The 19,754-nt window shown below is 34.5% G+C and overlaps 1 protein-coding gene across 1 annotated transcript; it reads left to right on the plus strand.

Annotated features, from left to right (window-relative positions):
• Window positions 1-15,078: 15,078 nt before the first annotated feature.
• LOC139900514 (secreted RxLR effector protein 161-like) lies at window positions 15,079-15,735 on the plus strand. The gene has a single exon (XM_071883282.1). The coding sequence runs from the start codon at window positions 15,079-15,081 to the stop codon at window positions 15,733-15,735; it is 657 nt and encodes a 218-aa protein (XP_071739383.1).
• Window positions 15,736-19,754: the final 4,019 nt, after the last annotated feature.

Genomic DNA, 19,754 nt, shown 5'->3' on the forward strand with positions numbered 1-19,754 from the left:
ATGATAAACTTTGATTTAAAAGTTGTTATTCTGAGAAAATTATTTTTATTATGAACATGAAACTATATCCAAAAATTATGGTTAAACTCAAAGTGGAAGTATGTTTTCTAAAATGGTCATCTAGACGTCGTTCTTTCGACTGAAATGACTACCTTTACAAAAAACGACTTGTAACTTATTTTTCCGACTATAAACCTATACTTTTTCTGTTTAGATTCATAAAATAGAGTTCAATATGAAACCATAACAATTTGATTCACTCAAAACGGATTTAAAATGAAGAAGTTATGGGTAAAACAAGATTGGATAATTTTTCTCATTTTAGTTACGTGAAAATTGGTAACAAATCTATTCCAACCATAACTTAATCAACTTGTATTGTATATTATGTAATCTTGAGATACCATAGACACGTATACAATGTTTCGACCTATCATGTCGACACATCTATATATATTACGGAACAACCATAGACACTCTATATGTGATTGTTGGAGTTAGCTATACAGGGTTAAGGTTGATTCCAAAATATAAATAGTTTGAGTTATGATCAATACTGAGATACGTATACACTGGGTCATGGATTGATTCAAGATAATATTTATCGATTTATTTCTGTACATCTAACTGTGGACAACTAGTTGTAGGTTACTAACAAGGACAGCTGACTTAATAAACTTAAAACATCAAAATATATTACAAGTGTTGTAAATATATTTTGAACATACTTTGATATATATGTATATATTGTTATAGGTTCATGAATCAACCAATGGCCAAGTCTTACTTCCCGACGAAGTAAAAAATCTGTGAAAGTGAGTTATAGTCCCACTTTTAAAATCTAATATTTTGGGATGAGAATACATGCAGGTTTTATAAATGATTTACAAAATAGACACAAGTACGTGAAACTACATTCTATGGTTGAATTATCGAAATCGAATATGCCCCTTTTTATTAAGTCTGGTAATCTAAGAATTAGGGAACAGACACCCTAATTGACGCGAATCCTAAAGATAGATCTATTGGGCCTAACAAACCCCATCCAAAGTACCGGATGCTTTAGTACTTCGAAATTTATATCATATCCGAAGGGTGTCCCGGAATGATGGGGATATTCTTATATATGAATCTTGTTAATGTCGGTTACCAGGTGTTCACCATATGAATGATTTTTATCTCTATGTATGGGATGTGTATTGAAATATGAAATCTTGTGGTCTATTATTATGATTTGATATATATAGGTTAAACCTATAACTCACCAACATTTTTGTTGACGTTTTAAGCATTTTTATTCTCAGGTGATTATTAAGAGCTTCCGCTGTCGCATACTTAAATAAGGACGAGATTTGGAGTCCATGCTTGTATGATATTGTGTAAAAACTGCATTCAAGAAACTTATTTTGTTGTAACATATTTGTATTGTAAACCATTATGTAATGGTCGTGTGTAAACAGGATATTTTTGATTATCATTATTTGATAATCTACGTAAAGCTTTTTAAACCTTTATTGATGAAATAAAGGTTATGGTTTATTTTAAAATGAATGCAGTCTTTGAAAAACGTCTCATATAGAGGTCAAAATCTCGCAATGAAATCAATTAATATGGAACGTTTTTAATCAATAAGAACGGGACATTTCAGATAACATTACTAATCAAAAGATTACACTTGAAGATGTATTACATATTAAAAACCTAAGTTTCAACTTGCTAAGTGTGGAAAAAATATGTGATAAAGGATATAACATGACATTTACAAATAATTCCTCACACATAATAAAAGATGGTAAAAATGTCATAAATAGAATTAGAAAGAAAGGCCTTTACACATGTAAACTAAACAACTTTAAACATGTAGATATTTGCCTCACGTCTATACATGATACTACTACTTTATAGCATAGAAGACTAGGGCATGCTAATATGAAATTAATCCATAACATATCTTCAAAAGACATAGTTAGAGATTTGCCTAAGTTAAAATATGAAAACTATTTTTGTGATGCATGTAAAGTATGAAAACAAGTACATGCTAGTCATAAGCCTAAAAACTTTATCTCAACCAAAAGGCGTCTAGAAATTTTACATATAGACTTATTTGGGCCATCGGTCGTCCATAGTTATGGAGGAAATTTTTATACTTTAGTGATAGTAGATGACTTTTCAAGGTACACGTGGACACTATTTCTAAAACATAAAAATGAAGCGTGCAAAAGATTTATAATTTGTACTACTAAAATATAAAATCTACTTGGTTGTACAATAGTGACCACAAGAACGGATCATGGTAGAGAATTTGATAATGATATCCAATTTGGAGTCTTTTGTGATTTAAATGGTATTTCTCATAATTTCTCAGCTCCTCGCACTCCTCAATCTAATGGGGTTGTTGAAAGAAAAAAAAACCGAACTCTTCAAGAAATGAGTCAAACAATGTTAAATGAACAATCAATACCTCAAAAGTTTTGGAGTGAAGCCGTCGCCACCTCTACTTACATTCAAAATAGAGTTCTAATTAGGCCATCAATGAATAAAACACCCTATGCAGTTCTAAATGGTAGAAAACCAACCGTTAGTCATCTTAGAGTATTTGGGTGCAAATGTTTCATCTTAAACAAAAAGGAATATCTTACAAAGTTTGAACCCAAAGCATACAAGGGAGTGTTCTTAGGATATTCACTAGAAAGTAAGGCCTATAGAGTTCTAAATAAATACACTAATGTCATAGAAGAATCCTTAGATGTCACATTTAATGAAACTCCTCCGCCTTCTAAGAACAAACCTCTAGTAGACGATGATGTAATAGAACAAGAAGTCATAGAAATGATGCCGTCTCAAATAGAGTCTAATGAAATAAATGAAGACGGATCTCATTTAGAACCTAGTAAGGACAACATGGAACCTTCAAACGACCTTAAACATGTTAGTGATCATCTTATCGAACAAGTGATAGGAGACATCAACACTAGAACCACTAGGTCTCAAGCATTCAACCTAATTGTCAACTATGCTTTCATCTCCCAAATAGAACCCAAAAATATTAAGTAAGCCCCATTAGATGAAAGTTGGGTAATAGCTATGCAAGAGGAATTAAATCAATTCAAAAGGAGTGATCTATGGGATTTGGTTCCTTTCCCTAGCGAGAGCAATATCATAGGTACTAAATGGGTATATAGAAACAATCTAGATAAGACGAAAATGTAGTTAGTAACAAAGCTAGGTTAGTCGCACAAGGATATAGCCAACAAGAGGGAATTGATTATGATGAAACATTTGCTCCCGTCGCTAGGCTAGAGTCCATAAGATTAATTCTTGCACATTCATGTGCTAATAACTTAAAACTTTATCAAATGGATGTCAAAAGTGCTTTTCTAAATGGTGTTATAATTGAAGAAGTATATGTGTTACAATGTAATGACCCGGACTTTTTTGATCGATCTATACTTATAAGATTAATATTTACATAAATTAAACCTTACCAACATGATAAGCAACCCAAATTGTTGAGACTTATGTTTTTGAAAAGAGATTTACACAACGTTTGACCGTCTAGTTTGACCGATGATATCACGAACTATATAACATATGATAATTATACGTTGGTGTATATATATGTATATATACATATTTAACATGATCTAAGGATGTTTTAATATCTCATTTTGTATTAATAACAATAAGTTATAAGTATATTTTGAAACTACTAACTTAAGTTTTCAAAACGATAACTTTAAGTAACGTTTTTTGATATAAATACTTATAACCTATAATGTTTATACATATATCGTATATGTAATGTATTTAATCACTTTTTAAGGACTTAAATACATAAAACAATATAAGTATATTCACAAAATATAACTATATTTGAATTCTCGTTCCGTTTTCACAAGATTTCTATACGTATATTTAGAGTATATGTACTCGTATCATACCTAGCTTCTATACGTATTTACTATTGGTATATACACATCAAATCACCACCAACCAGCCCTTGTTCATGCCTTATGTATAAGGTAACTCTCTTGTTCATGCCTTAAGTATAAGGTAATTACTTTTGTATGATAGTATGACTAATTACACAAAATTACAACATAAATTTTGTCCATGATCTTCATCATTCACGCCACCATCACCACCATATATACTCCATCCATTTTCAATTTTGCTACATCATTTTGCTAGTTAGGAACACACTTTCAAGAGCCTTAAAACCCTTATCCATCTCAGCCCACAACCATGAAGATCTAGCTTCAAAAACATCACTTAATCACCATAAGAAAACCCTTACAAAAACACTTCAAGAATCCTTCCAAGAACACAAGTTTACTTCCAATCTTTCATCCAACTCCACCACTCTTTTGATTCTAGGTTTTTACTTCTCTTTTACAGCAACCTTGTCCAAGTAACTTGAGGTAGTAACTTTGTTCATAACCTTATTCGATTCATATATATATAGTTATCTTATTTTATGGTATAAAATTTTAACAACAAGAACATAGTTTGAATGTTTTCAAACTTGTTTGCAAACTAAATAGATCCTTCTAACTTAACTTTTAAAATACTTTAAAACCTGTAATATATCATAAGGATATGCTAACTTAACAAGGTAAAACTTGGTTTTTCAAAGAACACCTTAAAAACTGAATTTACGTCGTCAGAGTACAACCGAGGGCTGTTTTGGGTTGGATAATTAAAAACCATCTTGAACTTTGAATTGGAGGCTTATTTTCTGGAAAATTGATATTTACTATGAATATGTTAACACATAAAAATTTCATGATTTAACTCAAAGTATAAGTATTTTTAGAAAAATAATCATTTAAGGTTGTTTACATGATGGAAAATGATCAACTTCATAAGTTTCACCAAAGTTTGACCTATGACCTGTGATTTCGAATACAAACTAAGGTATTTACAGTTCATATTCTTAAAGAAGGACTCGATCCAAGGAAGTGGCAAGTTGAACCAACGAAAACGGAGTTGTAACGAAGAAACTATGACTAAAACAAGATCGGATATCCAAAACTAGTTTAGCCACGAAAATAATTGGAGAAAAATTAAATAAATCACATCTTTCTAAAATAACATGATATTTTATATATATGTACTCATAATTTAATTTTATATATTTCAGGATCACCCATAAACTATACGAGAAGATTAATCATAAGATCCCATGATTGTACGCAATACGTTTTCTTGACAATATAGGTACCATGGGTCAAGATTAATCCCGACCAATACAAATACGATGGGGGTTTTATTTATTTCGATGGGGGTTTTATTTATTTCGATGGGGGTTTTATTTATTTATTGAACACCTAAATATGAACCATTAAAATTGAATTGCTAACTACGGACTAAGAAGACATTAAAAGTATTATAAGTATATATACGTGACGATTGTTTAAAATGAAAATATATTGATATATTATATATGGATAGGTTCGTGATATCAACCGGAGACCAAGTCAAAATATATATATCTTCAAGGCAAAAGTGAGTATATAGTCCCACTTTTAAACTCTAAATATTTCGGGATGAGAATACATGTATTTTATGTTTTACGATATGGACACAAGTAACTGAAAAATATATTCTACGTTGAGTTGTACCACTGGCATACTTCCCTGTAGCTTGGTAACTACTATTTACAGCGGTATTGTAAATGCGAATCCTGTTGATAGATCTATCGGGCCTGACAATCCCAACCGGACTGGACGACCAGTATTCAACGATTGCACAGTACTTCGTTTCGTGACTACACTTGGTACGGTGTAGAAGATTTCATAATAAAGGGAATATGCGACGTGATTAAATGTTAAGTATGGTTACCAAGTGCTCAACCACTTAGAATATTTTTATTAAAATGTTTATATATGAAATCTTGTGGTCTATATATATATATATATTGCTGCCGGCATTAAACCTATATCTCACCAACTTTATGTTGACGTTTTAAGCATGTTTATTCTCAGGTGATAACTAAAAGCTTCCGCTGCAACATGTTGAATTTAAGCAAGATCTTGAGTATGCATATTTGTGTCAAAAATAAAACTGCATATCGGAGGATTTGTAATGTAAAATATGTTGGAGGTCGTATTGTTATTATCACATGTAAAGTTTGTAAGTCTAAGATTATCGCTAAACGATAATCCTTATTAAGTTATTTAAAACTTGTATTTGTAATAAAAGCTATGGTTTGTATTGTAAAAACAAATGCAGTTTTTGAAAAATGTCGCATATAGAGGTCAATACCTCGCGATGAAATCATATGTTATTGTATCCGTCCTTATGGTTAAGGTCGGGTTATGACATGTGGTATCAGAGCGGTGGTCTTAGCGAACCAGGTTTGCATTAGTGTGTCTAACTGATAAGTCGTTAGGATACATTAGTAAGTCTGGACTTTGACCGGGTCTGATTTAAAAACCATTGCTTATCATTGTTGGTTAAAATTTATATATAAATATTATGTAGTACTAATGGGTTAGTTGTTGTGTGATAGATGTCGGGCTCAAAAATTGTTATCACATTCAGCAACTCCGAACCAGAATCTTCAGATGGTGTTCCAGTCATTAACCTATCCGATGACGAAAATAATATCTTTGGGGAAGACTCACAAATTCCGGATGAACCGACTATAGAGAACCCGGAAAGTGAACCCGAGGAGGAAAGTGAACCCGAGGAGGAAAGTGAACCCGAGGAAGAAATACAGGAAATTACAAAAGACAAGTTCGAACTAGGAAAGAAACGAAAGGCTAATGAATTAGAAAATTCAAATCCCGAGTTTAGTGAGGATGATGTGGCACCAACTCCACTAGACACTACCACCCCTATTCCCACTATTCCTATTCGTTCTATCCCGGCATCCAGTTCTTCAGCCCCACAGCCAAAATATAGGGAGACACCGCCAAAATATAGGCAGACAGCCAGGATAAGCGTTAAGCGATTCTTTGAACCTAAAAGTCCTAGAAAATAGACCAAACGATGCGCTGCCGTATTAAACCATGGGATCATATAATGTTTTGTATAATATTATTAGTGTGGTTTGCTTAATGTTCGATGTAAGATAAGCATATGTAAAATAGTGAAGTATGAAATGCAATAATTTTCCATGGTTAAGTATTATTTAGATGGTAGTAATTGGTTCTGTACTAAGCTATTAAGTATGGACATTAACGGGTAGGTACTACCCTAGATATAATTATAAAATGCTAATAAGAAGAAAAAGCTTTTATAATAATACCTGGTTCATATTATTAATAAGCTATAATGTACTGTAAATATACACTACATCTATAATATTCCATGTGAATAATTATTTTCTTTTCATTCTTATAGAAGAATATGGTGCGATTGAATCGAATGACGGAACAAGAAGTCGAGGAATTCATCAACCAGCGAGTGAACGACAGAATGTTATGGGTCGAGGCTGCAAGAGCTGCTGCAGTTAACCCAAATCCTCGTGTAGGATGCACCTACAAAACTTTTCAAGCTTGCAAGCCCTCATCATTCAGTGGAACAGAAGGACCGATCGGTTTAACCCGGTGGATAGAAAAGATGGAGACTGTGTTTAAAATCAGTGGTTGTGTTGAAAAGGACATGACCAAGTATGCATCGTGCACTTTACAAGATAGTGCACTCACGTGGTGGAAAAATTATGTGAAGGCTGTAGGAGGAGATGTAGCTTATGATACTCCATGGGAAGAATTCAAAATAATGTTAATCAACGAGTATTGTCCAAGGAACGAGGTTAGGAAGTTGGAAGATGAATTACGAAGCCTGAAGGTTGTTGGTACTGAAATCACCAACTACAATCAGCGATTCATGGAATTAGTTTTGCTATGTCCTGAATTGGTTCCAACCGAAGAACGGAAGATTGAAATGTACAAAGATGGTTTGCCCAAAAAGGTCAAGGCAAATGTTACAGCAACGAAACCTAAGACAATTCATGAAGCTATAACCATGGCAAACGAGCTAATGGATCAGGTCATCATGGATAAGAAAGTATCCAATACTGATGTGAAGGTATCAGGTAACAAAAGAAAGTGGAATGGAAATTATGATCGAGGTAACCAACAACAATCTTTTAAGAAACAAGAAATCATGCAAGGAGCGGGTAGTGGTTTAAGCTTTGGTTACAAAGGACAAAATCCTTTATGTAACCGATGCCACAAACATCACTCTGGCTACTGTAATGTGGTATGCAACAAATGTAATCGAAAGGGTCATCTTGCTGAAGATTGTAGGGCTCTCGTTACAAATACAAATGGTACCAAGACTCCTGCCACCAATGCAAATAGAACTGCTTTGGCTATCATTACTTGTTATGGGTGTGGAAAACAAGGTCACTATAAGAGCCAGTGCCCGAATCCTGAGAAGAATATCGGACCTGCACGTGGGAGAGCATTTATTATTAATGCTAGAGAGGCATGTGAAGACCCGGAGCTTGTTACGGGTACGTTTACCATTAATAACTTATCAGCATCTATTATATTTGATACTGGTGCCGATAGAAGTTACGTGTGTAGAAATTTTTACACTAAATTGAATTGTTCATCATTACCTCTAGATGCTAAGTACATGATTGAGTTAGCTAATAAATTTAGCCGGAGAAACGTTTAAAATTGACTTGATACCCGTAGAATTAGGAAGTTTTGATGTAATAGTCGGCATGGACTGGATGTCCAAAGTAGGAGCTGAAGTTGTGTGTGCCAAGAAGGCAATTCGCATTCCTTGTAAGGATAAAATGCCGGTGATGATTTATGGAGAGAAGGGTAACTCAAAGTTATAACTCATTAGCTGTTTGAAAGCCAAGAAGTGTTTAGAAAAGGGATGTTATACTATTCTAGCACATGTTAATAAAGTCGAAAAGAAATAAAAAGAGAAGTGCATCAACGACGTGCCTGTGGCAAGAGATTTTCCTGAAGTTTTTCCGGAAGAGTTGCCGGGATTACCTCCATTTAGATCTGTAGAATTTCAAATAGATTTAGTACCAGGAGCTGCACCTGTTGCCCGTGCTCCATATAGACTTGCACCGTCCGAGTTAAAAGAACTTCAGAGTCAGTTAAAAGAATTACTGGATCGTGGATTCATACGACCAAGTACTTCACCGTGGGGAGCTCTGATTCTATTTGTTAAAAAGAAAGATGGATCTTTTAGGATGTGTATAGATTATCGTGAATTAAATAAGTTAACTATCAAAAATCGGTATCCACTACCGAGAATTGACGACTTATTTGATCAACTCCAAGGATCATGTGTGTACTCGAAAATTAACCTAAGATCGGGCTATCATCAATTAAACGTCAAAGAAGAAGATATACCGAAAACTGCTTTTCGGACACGTTACGGTCATTACGAATTTTTGGTCATGCCGTTTGGATTGACGAATGCGCCAGCTGTATTCATGGACCTCATGAATCGAGTTTGTAGTCCATATTTAGATAAGTTTGTTATTGTTTTCATTGATGACATTCTTATCTATTCCAAGAGTGAGCAAGAGCATGAGCAGCATTTAAGGTTAATATTAGAGTTGTTGAGAAAAGAACAGCTATACGCTAAATTTTCTAAGTGTGCTTTCTGGTTGAAAGAAGTGCAATTTCTTGGTCACGTTGTTAGTAGCAAAGGAATTCAGGTTGATCCAGCTAAAATTGAGGCCATTGAAAAATGGGAGACTCCTAAAACACCAATGCAGATACGCCAATTTTTGGGTTTAGCCGGTTATTATAGAAGGTTTATTCAAGATTTTTCCCAAATAGCTAAGCCGTTGACAGCATTAACGCAAAAAGGGAAGAAATACGAATGGACCTCGGAGCAGGAGAACGCATTTCAATTACTGAAGAAGAAGTTAACTACGGCGCCTATTTTATCGTTACCTGAAGGGAACGATGATTTTGAAATATATTGTGACGCTTCGCGACAAGGTTTTGGTTGTGTTCTTATGCAACAAAAGAAAGTTATTGCATACGCATCCCGACAATTGAAGATTCACGAGCGGAATTATACGACGCATGATCAAGAACTGGGAGCAGTCATGTTTGCGTTGAAGATATGGAGACACTACTTATATGGGGTTAGATGCACTGTGTTTACTGATCATAAAAGTCTTCAACATATTTTCGATCAGAAATAGCTGAACATGAGGCAACGTAGGTGGGTCGAGCTGATAAACGACTACGATTGTGAGATTCGCTATCATCCCGGGAAAGCGAATGTAGTGGCCGACGCTTTAAGCAGAAAGGAACGAGAACCAATTCGAGTACGAGCAATGAACATAAAAATTCGCATGAATCTCAACTCACAAATCAAAGAGGCTCAACGAGAAGCTCTTACTAAAGAAAACATAGGAAATGAAATAATGAAGAAGTATGGGAAACAACTCATTATGCGGGAAGATGGAATTCGATATTTTGCAAACCGTATTTGGGTACCAAAGTTGGGTGGATTAAGGAAGTTAATATTGAATGAGGCACATAAGACAAGATACTCGATACATCCTGGAGTTGGAAAGATGTATCAAGATCTTAAGACGCATTATTGGTGGCCTAATTTGAAGACAGACGTTGCAACATATGTTGAGGAATGTTTAACTTGTTCCAAAGTCAAAGCAGAACACCAGAAGCCGTCAGGATTACTTCAACAACCAGAAATCCCAGAATGGAAATGGGATGGTATTACCATGGATTTCATCACAAAATTACCTAAGACTGCCTGGGGTTATGACACCATTTGTGTAATAGTTGATCGTCTCACCAAATCTGCACATTTCTTGCCTATAAAGGAAACGGATAGAATGGAGAAACTATTACGATTATACATAAAGGAAATTGTTTCAAGGCATGAAATACCTATTTCCATTATATCCGATCGTGATAGTAGATTTACATTAAAGTTCTGGCAATCACTACAGGAGGCCCTAGGAACTCGTTTGGATATGAGTACCGCATATCATCCGCAAACTGACGGGAAGAGTGAAAGAACAATTCAGACTCTTGAAGACATGCTTAGGGCATGTGTGATCGATTTTGGAAACGGATGGGATAAATATCTACCATTAGCAGAATTCTCGTATAATAATAGTTATCATGCGAGCATTAAAGCTGCACCATTCGAAGCACTGTATGGAAGGAAGTGTAGATCCCCTATCTGTTGGAACGAAGTAGGAGATCGACAATTAACTGGACCCGAGATCATCCATGAAACTACTGAGAAGATAGTGCAAATCAAGGAGAAATTGAAAACAGCCCGTAGTCGCCAAAAGAGCTACGCCGATGTCCGAAGGAAACCATTAGAGTTTCAGATCGGTGACATGGTTATGTTAAAGGTGTCACCTTGGAAAGGTGTAATACGTTTTGGAAAAAGGGGTAAACTAAACCCAAGGTATGTAGGCCTGTTCAAAATTATCGAACGCATCGGACCGGTAGCTTATTGACTCGAGTTACCGCAACAACTCGTTGGAGTATATAATACATTTCACGTCTCGAACCTTAAAAAGTGTCTTGCAAAGGAAGACCTCACCATTCCTCTTGAAGAAATTCAAGTTGACGAGAAACTACAATTCATAGAAGAACCAATCGAGATCATGGACCGTGAAGTTAAACGGCTCAAGCAGAGCAACATATCGATCGTTAAAGTTCGTTGGAATGCACGAAGAGGTCCCGAGTTTACTTGGGAGTGAGAGGATCAAATGAAACAAAAGTACCCGCATTTGTTTCCCGATGACGCAAAATAGGTACGATTTTAAAATTTCGGGACGAAATTTATTTAACGGGTAGGTACTGTAATGACCCGGACTTTTTCGATCGATCTATACTTATAAGATTAATATTTACATAAATTAAACCTTACCAACATGATAAGCAACCCAAATTGTTGAGACTTATGTTTTTGAAAAGAGATTTACACAACGTTTGACCGTCTAGTTTGACCGATGATATCACGAACTATATAACATATGATAATTATACGTTTGTGTATATATATGTATATATACATATTTAACATGATCTAAGGATGTTTTAATATCTCATTTTGTATTAATAACAATAAGTTATAAGTATATTTTGAAACTACTAACTTAAGTTTTCAAAACGATAACTTTAAGTAACGTTTTTTGATATAAATACTTATAACCTATAATGTTTATACATATATCGTATATGTAATGTATTTAATCACTTTTTAAGGACTTAAATACATAAAACAATATAAGTATATTCACAAAAGATAACTATATTTGAATCCTCGTTCCGTTTTCACAAGATTTCTATACGTATATTTAGAGTATATGTACTCGTATCATACCTAGCTTCTATACGTATTTACTATTGGTATATACACATCAAATCACCACCAACCAGCCCTTGTTCATGCCTTATGTATAAGGTAACTCTCTTGTTCATGCCTTAAGTATAAGGTAATTACTTTTGTATGATAGTATGAATAATTACACAAAATTACAACATAAATTTTGTCCATGATCTTCATCATTCACGCCACCATCACCACCATATATACTCCATCCATTTTCAATTTTGCTACATCATTTTGCTAGTTAGGAACACACTTTCAAGAGCCTTAAAACCCTTAACCATCTCAGCCCACAACCATGAAGATCTAGCTTCAAAAACATCACTTAATCACCATAAGAAAACCCTTACAAAAACACTTCAAGAATCCTTCCAAGAACACAAGTTTACTTCCAATCTTTCATCTAACTCCACCACTCTTTTGATTCTAGGTTTTTACTTCTCTTTTACAGCAACCTTGTCCAAGTAACTTGAGGTAGTAACTTTGTTCATAACCTTATTCGATTCATATATATATAGTTATCTTATTTTATGGTATAAAATTTTAACAACAAGAACATAGTTTGAATGTTTTCAAACTTGTTTGCAAACTAAATAGATCCTTCTAACTTAACTTTTAAAATACTTTAAAACCTGTAATATATCATAAGGATATGCTAACTTAACAAGGTAAAACTTGGTTTTTCAAAGAACACCTTAAAAACTGAATTTACGTCGTCGGAGTACAACCGGGGGCTGTTTTGGGTTGGATAATTAAAAACCATCTTGAACTTTGAATTGGAGGCTTATTTTCTGGAAAATTGATATTTACTATGAATATGTTAACACATAAAAATTTCATGATTTAACTCAAAGTATAAGTATTTTTAGAAAAATAATCATTTAAGGTTGTTTACATGATGGAAAATGATCAACTTCATAAGTTTCACCAAAGTTTGACCTATGACCTGTGATTTCGAATACAAACTAAGGTATTTACAGTTCATATTCTTAAAGAAGGACTCGATCCAAGGAAGTGGCAAGTTGAACCAACGAAAACGGAGTTGTAACGAAGAAACTATGACTAAAACAAGATCGGATATCCAAAACTAGTTTAGCCACGAAAATAATTGGAGAAAAATTAAATAAATCACATCTTTCTAAAATAACATGATATTTTATATATATGTACTCATAATTTAATTTTATATATTTCAGGATCACCCATAAACTATACGAGAAGATTAATCATAAGATCCCATGATTGTACGCAATACGTTTTCTTGACAATATAGGTACCATGGGTCAAGATTAATCCCGACCAATACAAATACGATGGGGGTTTTATTTATTTCGATGGGGGTTTTATTTATTTCGATGGGGGTTTTATTTATTTATTGAACACCTAAATATGAACCATTAAAATTGAATTGCTAACTACGGACTAAGAAGACATTAAAAGCATTATAAGTATATATACGTGACGATTGTTTAAAATGAAAATATATTGATATATTATATATGGATAGGTTCGTGATATCAACCGGAGACCAAGTCAAAATATATATATCTTCAAGGCAAAAGTGAGTATATAGTCCCACTTTTAAACTCTAAATATTTCTGGATGAGAATACATGTATTTTATGTTTTACGATATGGACACAAGTAACTGAAAAATATATTCTACGTTGAGTTGTACCACTGGCATACTTCCCTGTAGCTTGGTAACTACTATTTACAGCGGTATTGTAAACGCGAATCCTGTTGATAGATCTATCGGGCCTGACAATCCCAACCGGACTGGACGACCAGTATTCAACGGTTGCACAGTACTTCGTTTCGTGACTACACTTGGTACGGTGTAGAAGATTTCATAATAAAGGGAATATGCGACGTGATTAAATGTTAAGTATGGTTACCAAGTGCTCAACCACTTAGAATATTTTTATTAAATTGTTTATATATGAAATCTTGTGGTCTATATATATATATATTGCTGCCGGCATTAAATCTATATCTCACCAACTTTATGTTGACGTTTTAAGCATGTTTATTCTCAGGTGATAACTAAAAGCTTCCGCTGCAACATGTTGAATTTAAGCAAGATCTTGAGTATGCATATTTGTGTCAAAAATAAAACTGCATATCGGAGGATTTGTAATGTAAAATATGTTGGAGGTCGTATTGTTATTATCACATGTAAAGTTTGTAAGTCTAAGATTATCGCTAAACGATAATCCTTATTAAGTTGTTTAAACCTTGTATTTGTAATAAAAGCTATGGTTTGTATTGTAAAAACAAATGCAGTTTTTGAAAAATGTCGCATATAGAGGTCAATACCTCGCGATGAAATCATATGTTATTGTATTCGTCCTTATGGTTAAGGTCGGGTTATGACATACAACCTCCGGGCTTTGAAGATTTTGAAAAATCTTATAATGTTTTTAAACTTAAAAAGGCTCTTTATGGACTCAAACAAGCTCCTAGAGCATGGTATGAAAGACTTAGAACATTCTTAATTAACCATGGATATGAAATGGGTAAAATTGACAATACATTATTTATCAAAAAGCATGAAAAGGATCTAGTTATAGTTCAAATATATGTTGATGATATTGTATTCGGATCTAGTAACGAATCTCTTAGCAATGAGTTTTCTAAGTTAATGCATGATGAGTTTGAAATGGGCATGATGGGTTAGCTCAAGTTCTTTCTCGGACTTCAAATCAAACATCTAGAAGACGGAACATTCATCAATTAACAAAAGTACATTCATGAAATGATCAAGAAATTTGGAACGGAGAACTCAAATCCAATGGTGACTCCTATGGCAACCAATGTGAAACGTACGTTAGAAGGAAAAGGAGAGTCATTCGATAGCACCAAACATAGAGGAATGATCGGTTCTCTTCTATACTTAACGACGAGTAGACCGGACATCATGTTTAGTGTGTGCTTGTGTGCAAGATTTCAAGAAAATCCAAAGACGTCACACGTTGAAGCGGTTAAAAGGATCTTTAGATACTTAAAAGGAACAATGCATCTTGGATTATGGTATCCAAAGTTCACCGGGGTTGACATTATGTGCTTTGTAGATTCCGACCATGGACGGTCAATGATCGATAGAAAAAGCACAAGCGGAGTATACGCATTCGTAGGTCTTTGCTTAACATCATGGTTCTCAAAGAAGCAAACGTCTGTTGCACTATCCACAACCGAAACCGAATATGTTGTCGTGGGGAGAGCATGTGCACAAGTGCTATGGATGAAACAAACCTTCATCGATTATGGTATCATCTCATCTGAAATACCCATATGTTGTGATAATAAAAGTGCTATACACCTATCTAAAAATCAAACATTACACTCTAGGACTAACACATTGACATTAGGCACCACTTTCTTCGTGACCACGTCCAAAAAGGAAATATTGTGATAGATAAGGTGGAATTCGCAGAAAACATAGCTGATATGTTTACTAAGCCCTTAAAAATGAGACCTTTAATTTGCTTAGGAATGGGTTGGGAATGATGGAACATATTCCATAAAATTTTCTACAGTTCACGCACGGTCGAACGGCGGTCGACCGTGAGCCCGACCGCCTGACATGTGACGAATTATTTTGTTTTTTACTTACCCTCTTTATCATCCAAACAACTTTTCCACCAACCACACCTCTTTCTTGAACCCCATCCACTGGATTTCATTTCTTTTTGTCCTATTTCCAAGTACATCTCTAAGTGATCCAAAAAGCTTTCAAACCTCTTCAAGGTAAGGCCACTTGCAATGGTTCCCAATTTTAACACTACTTTTACCCGCCACATCAGCGTCACATCAGCACATATACTTTAACATTTCTTTCACTAAACCCTCACAATCATAAACTTAACCACCCCACTTTACCCATTTTTATTATTATTTAAAACTTAAAATATAAATATAAATAACTTTTATAAACTAAAAAAATAAAAAAATACGAATTAGAAAAAAAAACCGATTACATTAATTAATAAAAATACGCTTACATTAAAATTAATATACGAGTACAAAAAAACACGAGTACAAAAAAAAACTAGTACATAAAAAACGAGTAAATAAACTAAATGCCGATTCATCGGTATAATAACCATCCTAACTACGATCAGTTACGTGAGGAAGATCGTCCCAAATATGTTTCGTATACTACACGACATCTGTCGAGTTGATTATTGCAGTTCCGAGTAGCCACGCCCATTTATTGTTATCCTCGAGCCACTCGAAGACCTTCTTTTCGTCGTATCGGTCCATGTCATCGGAAAACAACCCGCCGCCGTGAATCTCGAACATAACCGTGTTTGTGGAAACCATTTTTGTGTATAAATTGAGAGTGAAAATTTGAAAGTGAGAAAATTTGATAGTGAGAATGTATTATTTATGAAATGGGTTGGAAAAAATAAAAAAAAAAGAAGTAACGGATCCAAAATTTCAAAAATTGAAGTGGGCACCACTTTTCATTCGTTAGAGCCGTTGCAGCGAGTGGCGGTTTGCTGGTGATGGTGGTCAGGTGGTGGCGATGCGTAACGGAGCCAGGTGACGAGCAATTGCATGCGGCCTAAGCATCAAAATTTTTCATTTAAATTTGCTTATACTTGTTTTAATTACTTAGAGTTCTTTAAACTACTAAGAACACTTGTATTTCTTGCATGAATCTATCCAATTATGTGTAAACAAACTTTTATGGGACTTATTATTCATCAAAATGTGCCATGGAAATATTTTCTTGCATAAATCCCATACATGTTTTGAGAACTAATGTTTACAAACCCACTAATGCACACACAAATGTTTGAACAAGCCATTATGATACTTGTCAATCTCATGACTTTTATCAATACTTGGAAAACATAAAGTAAAATGATGAAACTTGTCTAAATTTTCAAAAAAATGGCACAACTTACTTTCAAATTTGTTCTTAAATTGAGTCTAGAAAAGGACTAATCTACATATGTTTAGCGTATAGTTTTTCAAAAACATATTGTAAACATGGATATTTGGCTAAAAACGTTGCCTTCCGAGGAAATGACTAACACAAGACGTCAATGCATCACTAACAACCGACAACACATGGAGACAAGGACACTTCATGAAGAACGTGTTGTTCACCATAACGAATTTCCCGATCTAACACAAATTTTCACTCAAAATGGTTGTTTTTCATTCCTTGAACTTGATGAAGTCATTTATCCAACCCTCATTAGGGAGTTTACGCTCACCTCGATGTTTCCAATCCCGAATAAGTCACATTCTGACTTTTCGATATACCCTACACTTGGCATCTAGCACAATTTGCCACCGTCATGGACATTCCATCCAATGGGCATTCTTTCTACACTCCTCACACTGATCTAAGATCACTACATCCCACATTTCAATTAAAAACCGTCTTAGACATCCTCTCCCTTCCGGCAGCACCTCGTGACCCTCACCAATGAATTCGCCTTCAAGACATGGAAATCCGCCATGATCTTCAACTCCTTATGAATGTCATCCATAGCAATGTCAATTGTAGGGAACCTACCGCTACTCACATCTCGGGAACCGAAGTTTCCATCTTGTGGTCATTCCTTGCTCATGAACCCATCAATATCGCTCACATTATGATCCAACGGATGCATACCTTCGTGAAATATCCAATCGTCCTCTTCCATACTCGAACCATCTCAATCGTCTATTCCGATATATTGGTGCCATTACTCCTCTTCAAATGCCCCAACCCGTCTCAACAATTCCCATCACCTTTTGGGTTGCACATTTGGTCATCGTTCTCTCTTTTGACAATGAAGGATCAACCATCTTCGATGCATTTAGCACCAATGGCGTCTATCATTAATCTAAAAATGTTGGTTAAAATAAATTTAAGGGAAGGTAGTTACAACACTTACCATAGTATTAAAACTTTAACAAGACTTGCTATTGTCATGTACCATTCATTATGTTGTAATATGTATTGTGCTTGCTACGTTTCTTATGTATTATGGTTCTAGGGGGAGCCATACAGTTGGTTGTCCTGTACATCTTAAGGGGGAGCATTACTCTAATGCGCGCTTAGTTCCAGGGGGAGCTAATCTTTTTGTTTCGACAAAATGGGGAGAAAGTGTATGGTAAGTGATGTTAACACTTGTGTCAGCTTACATGACTAAGCACTTACCTATATATTTTTTATCATCAAAAAAGGGGAGAATGTTGGTTAATGATCCAATGATAATATGTAAATGCTAACACTTTGTTTTGATGATGACACAAAGGACTTAAGTGTTTAATCACATGCAATACGACACAAGTTCATAAGCCTACACAATCTCTAGCAAAAGACCAATACATAATAATTAATTTGGTAAAAATCCTACATGGCTGAACCACAGTCGACCGCAGGCATAACCGTGGATGCCATGTATCACTGTTTTGAAAATACACTTAACTCGTTTTCAAAACTATTGATCTGCGGTCAACCTCACGGCTGACCATGGATTGACCGCAGTTTTTTCTGTTAATAAAATCGTCCACATTGTGTTTGATCACTTCCCGACATATATAATTCACGAAACCTTTTTAAATATATTAAGAATAGTTGCCCTTTTTGTTTTCAAAAAAGTTTTAAAATAAAAGATGTTAATCTTCACTGATCACACCTAATGGCATCTTAATGATACTTTAAGACTTAATTAAGGTTTAACATCAAATGTATTATACTTTTACCTTATTACAAAATATCATTGATGCATACAAATAATGGTCATTAAAGTCCCAATTTAAGAGGTGCTCTCCCATGACTCCTAATTATCATTTGTGTGTATGTGTACTTAATCTTGTGCTAGAAAAAGTTGTAATAACATTCAATTAAGTTCCAACTACATACAAACTAGTTCATTCAAGATGTAACAAGGTTCCAAAGATCAAGATACTTCCATTAGCAAAATGACAAGTAATCAAGAAGGGTTGATGAAGTTTTGGAGGCTAATGCTTTTTCTAGAAACAAAAATCTGCATTGGTCTAATTAAGAAATCAATATTGATGGTCAAAGACTAAAGACTTTCCTCTTTTACAAGACATGTCGACTTCAATACAAATGTCCAAAATAAAAGGGGTAATAAAGATGATTTTAGAAACACTTGGCATCTAGTTGCATCCATTCAATAAGGGAAAATGACAAAATTCAAAGGAATAAACGGCTATATTTTTAGATGTCAGGTGGTACACGGTCGAACCACAGTCGACCGTGAAGTGAGCCACACAAACTCTAGGTAGATTTCTCTTTCCTATAAAAGTCAAGCCTTGAAGCACTTAAAGACTTACCTCTTGCACTTATATTTTATCATATTCATATACTTATTGTAATCTTTTAGAGTGATTCTAACAAGAGTACTTGTAAGCTTAAGTTGTAAGCTTACTAGTGAACTATCTTCTTAAAGGGATCTA

Source organism: Rutidosis leptorrhynchoides, chromosome 3 (assembly GCF_046630445.1).
Source record: "Rutidosis leptorrhynchoides isolate AG116_Rl617_1_P2 chromosome 3, CSIRO_AGI_Rlap_v1, whole genome shotgun sequence".
Classification (NCBI taxonomy): domain Eukaryota; kingdom Viridiplantae; phylum Streptophyta; class Magnoliopsida; order Asterales; family Asteraceae; genus Rutidosis; species Rutidosis leptorrhynchoides.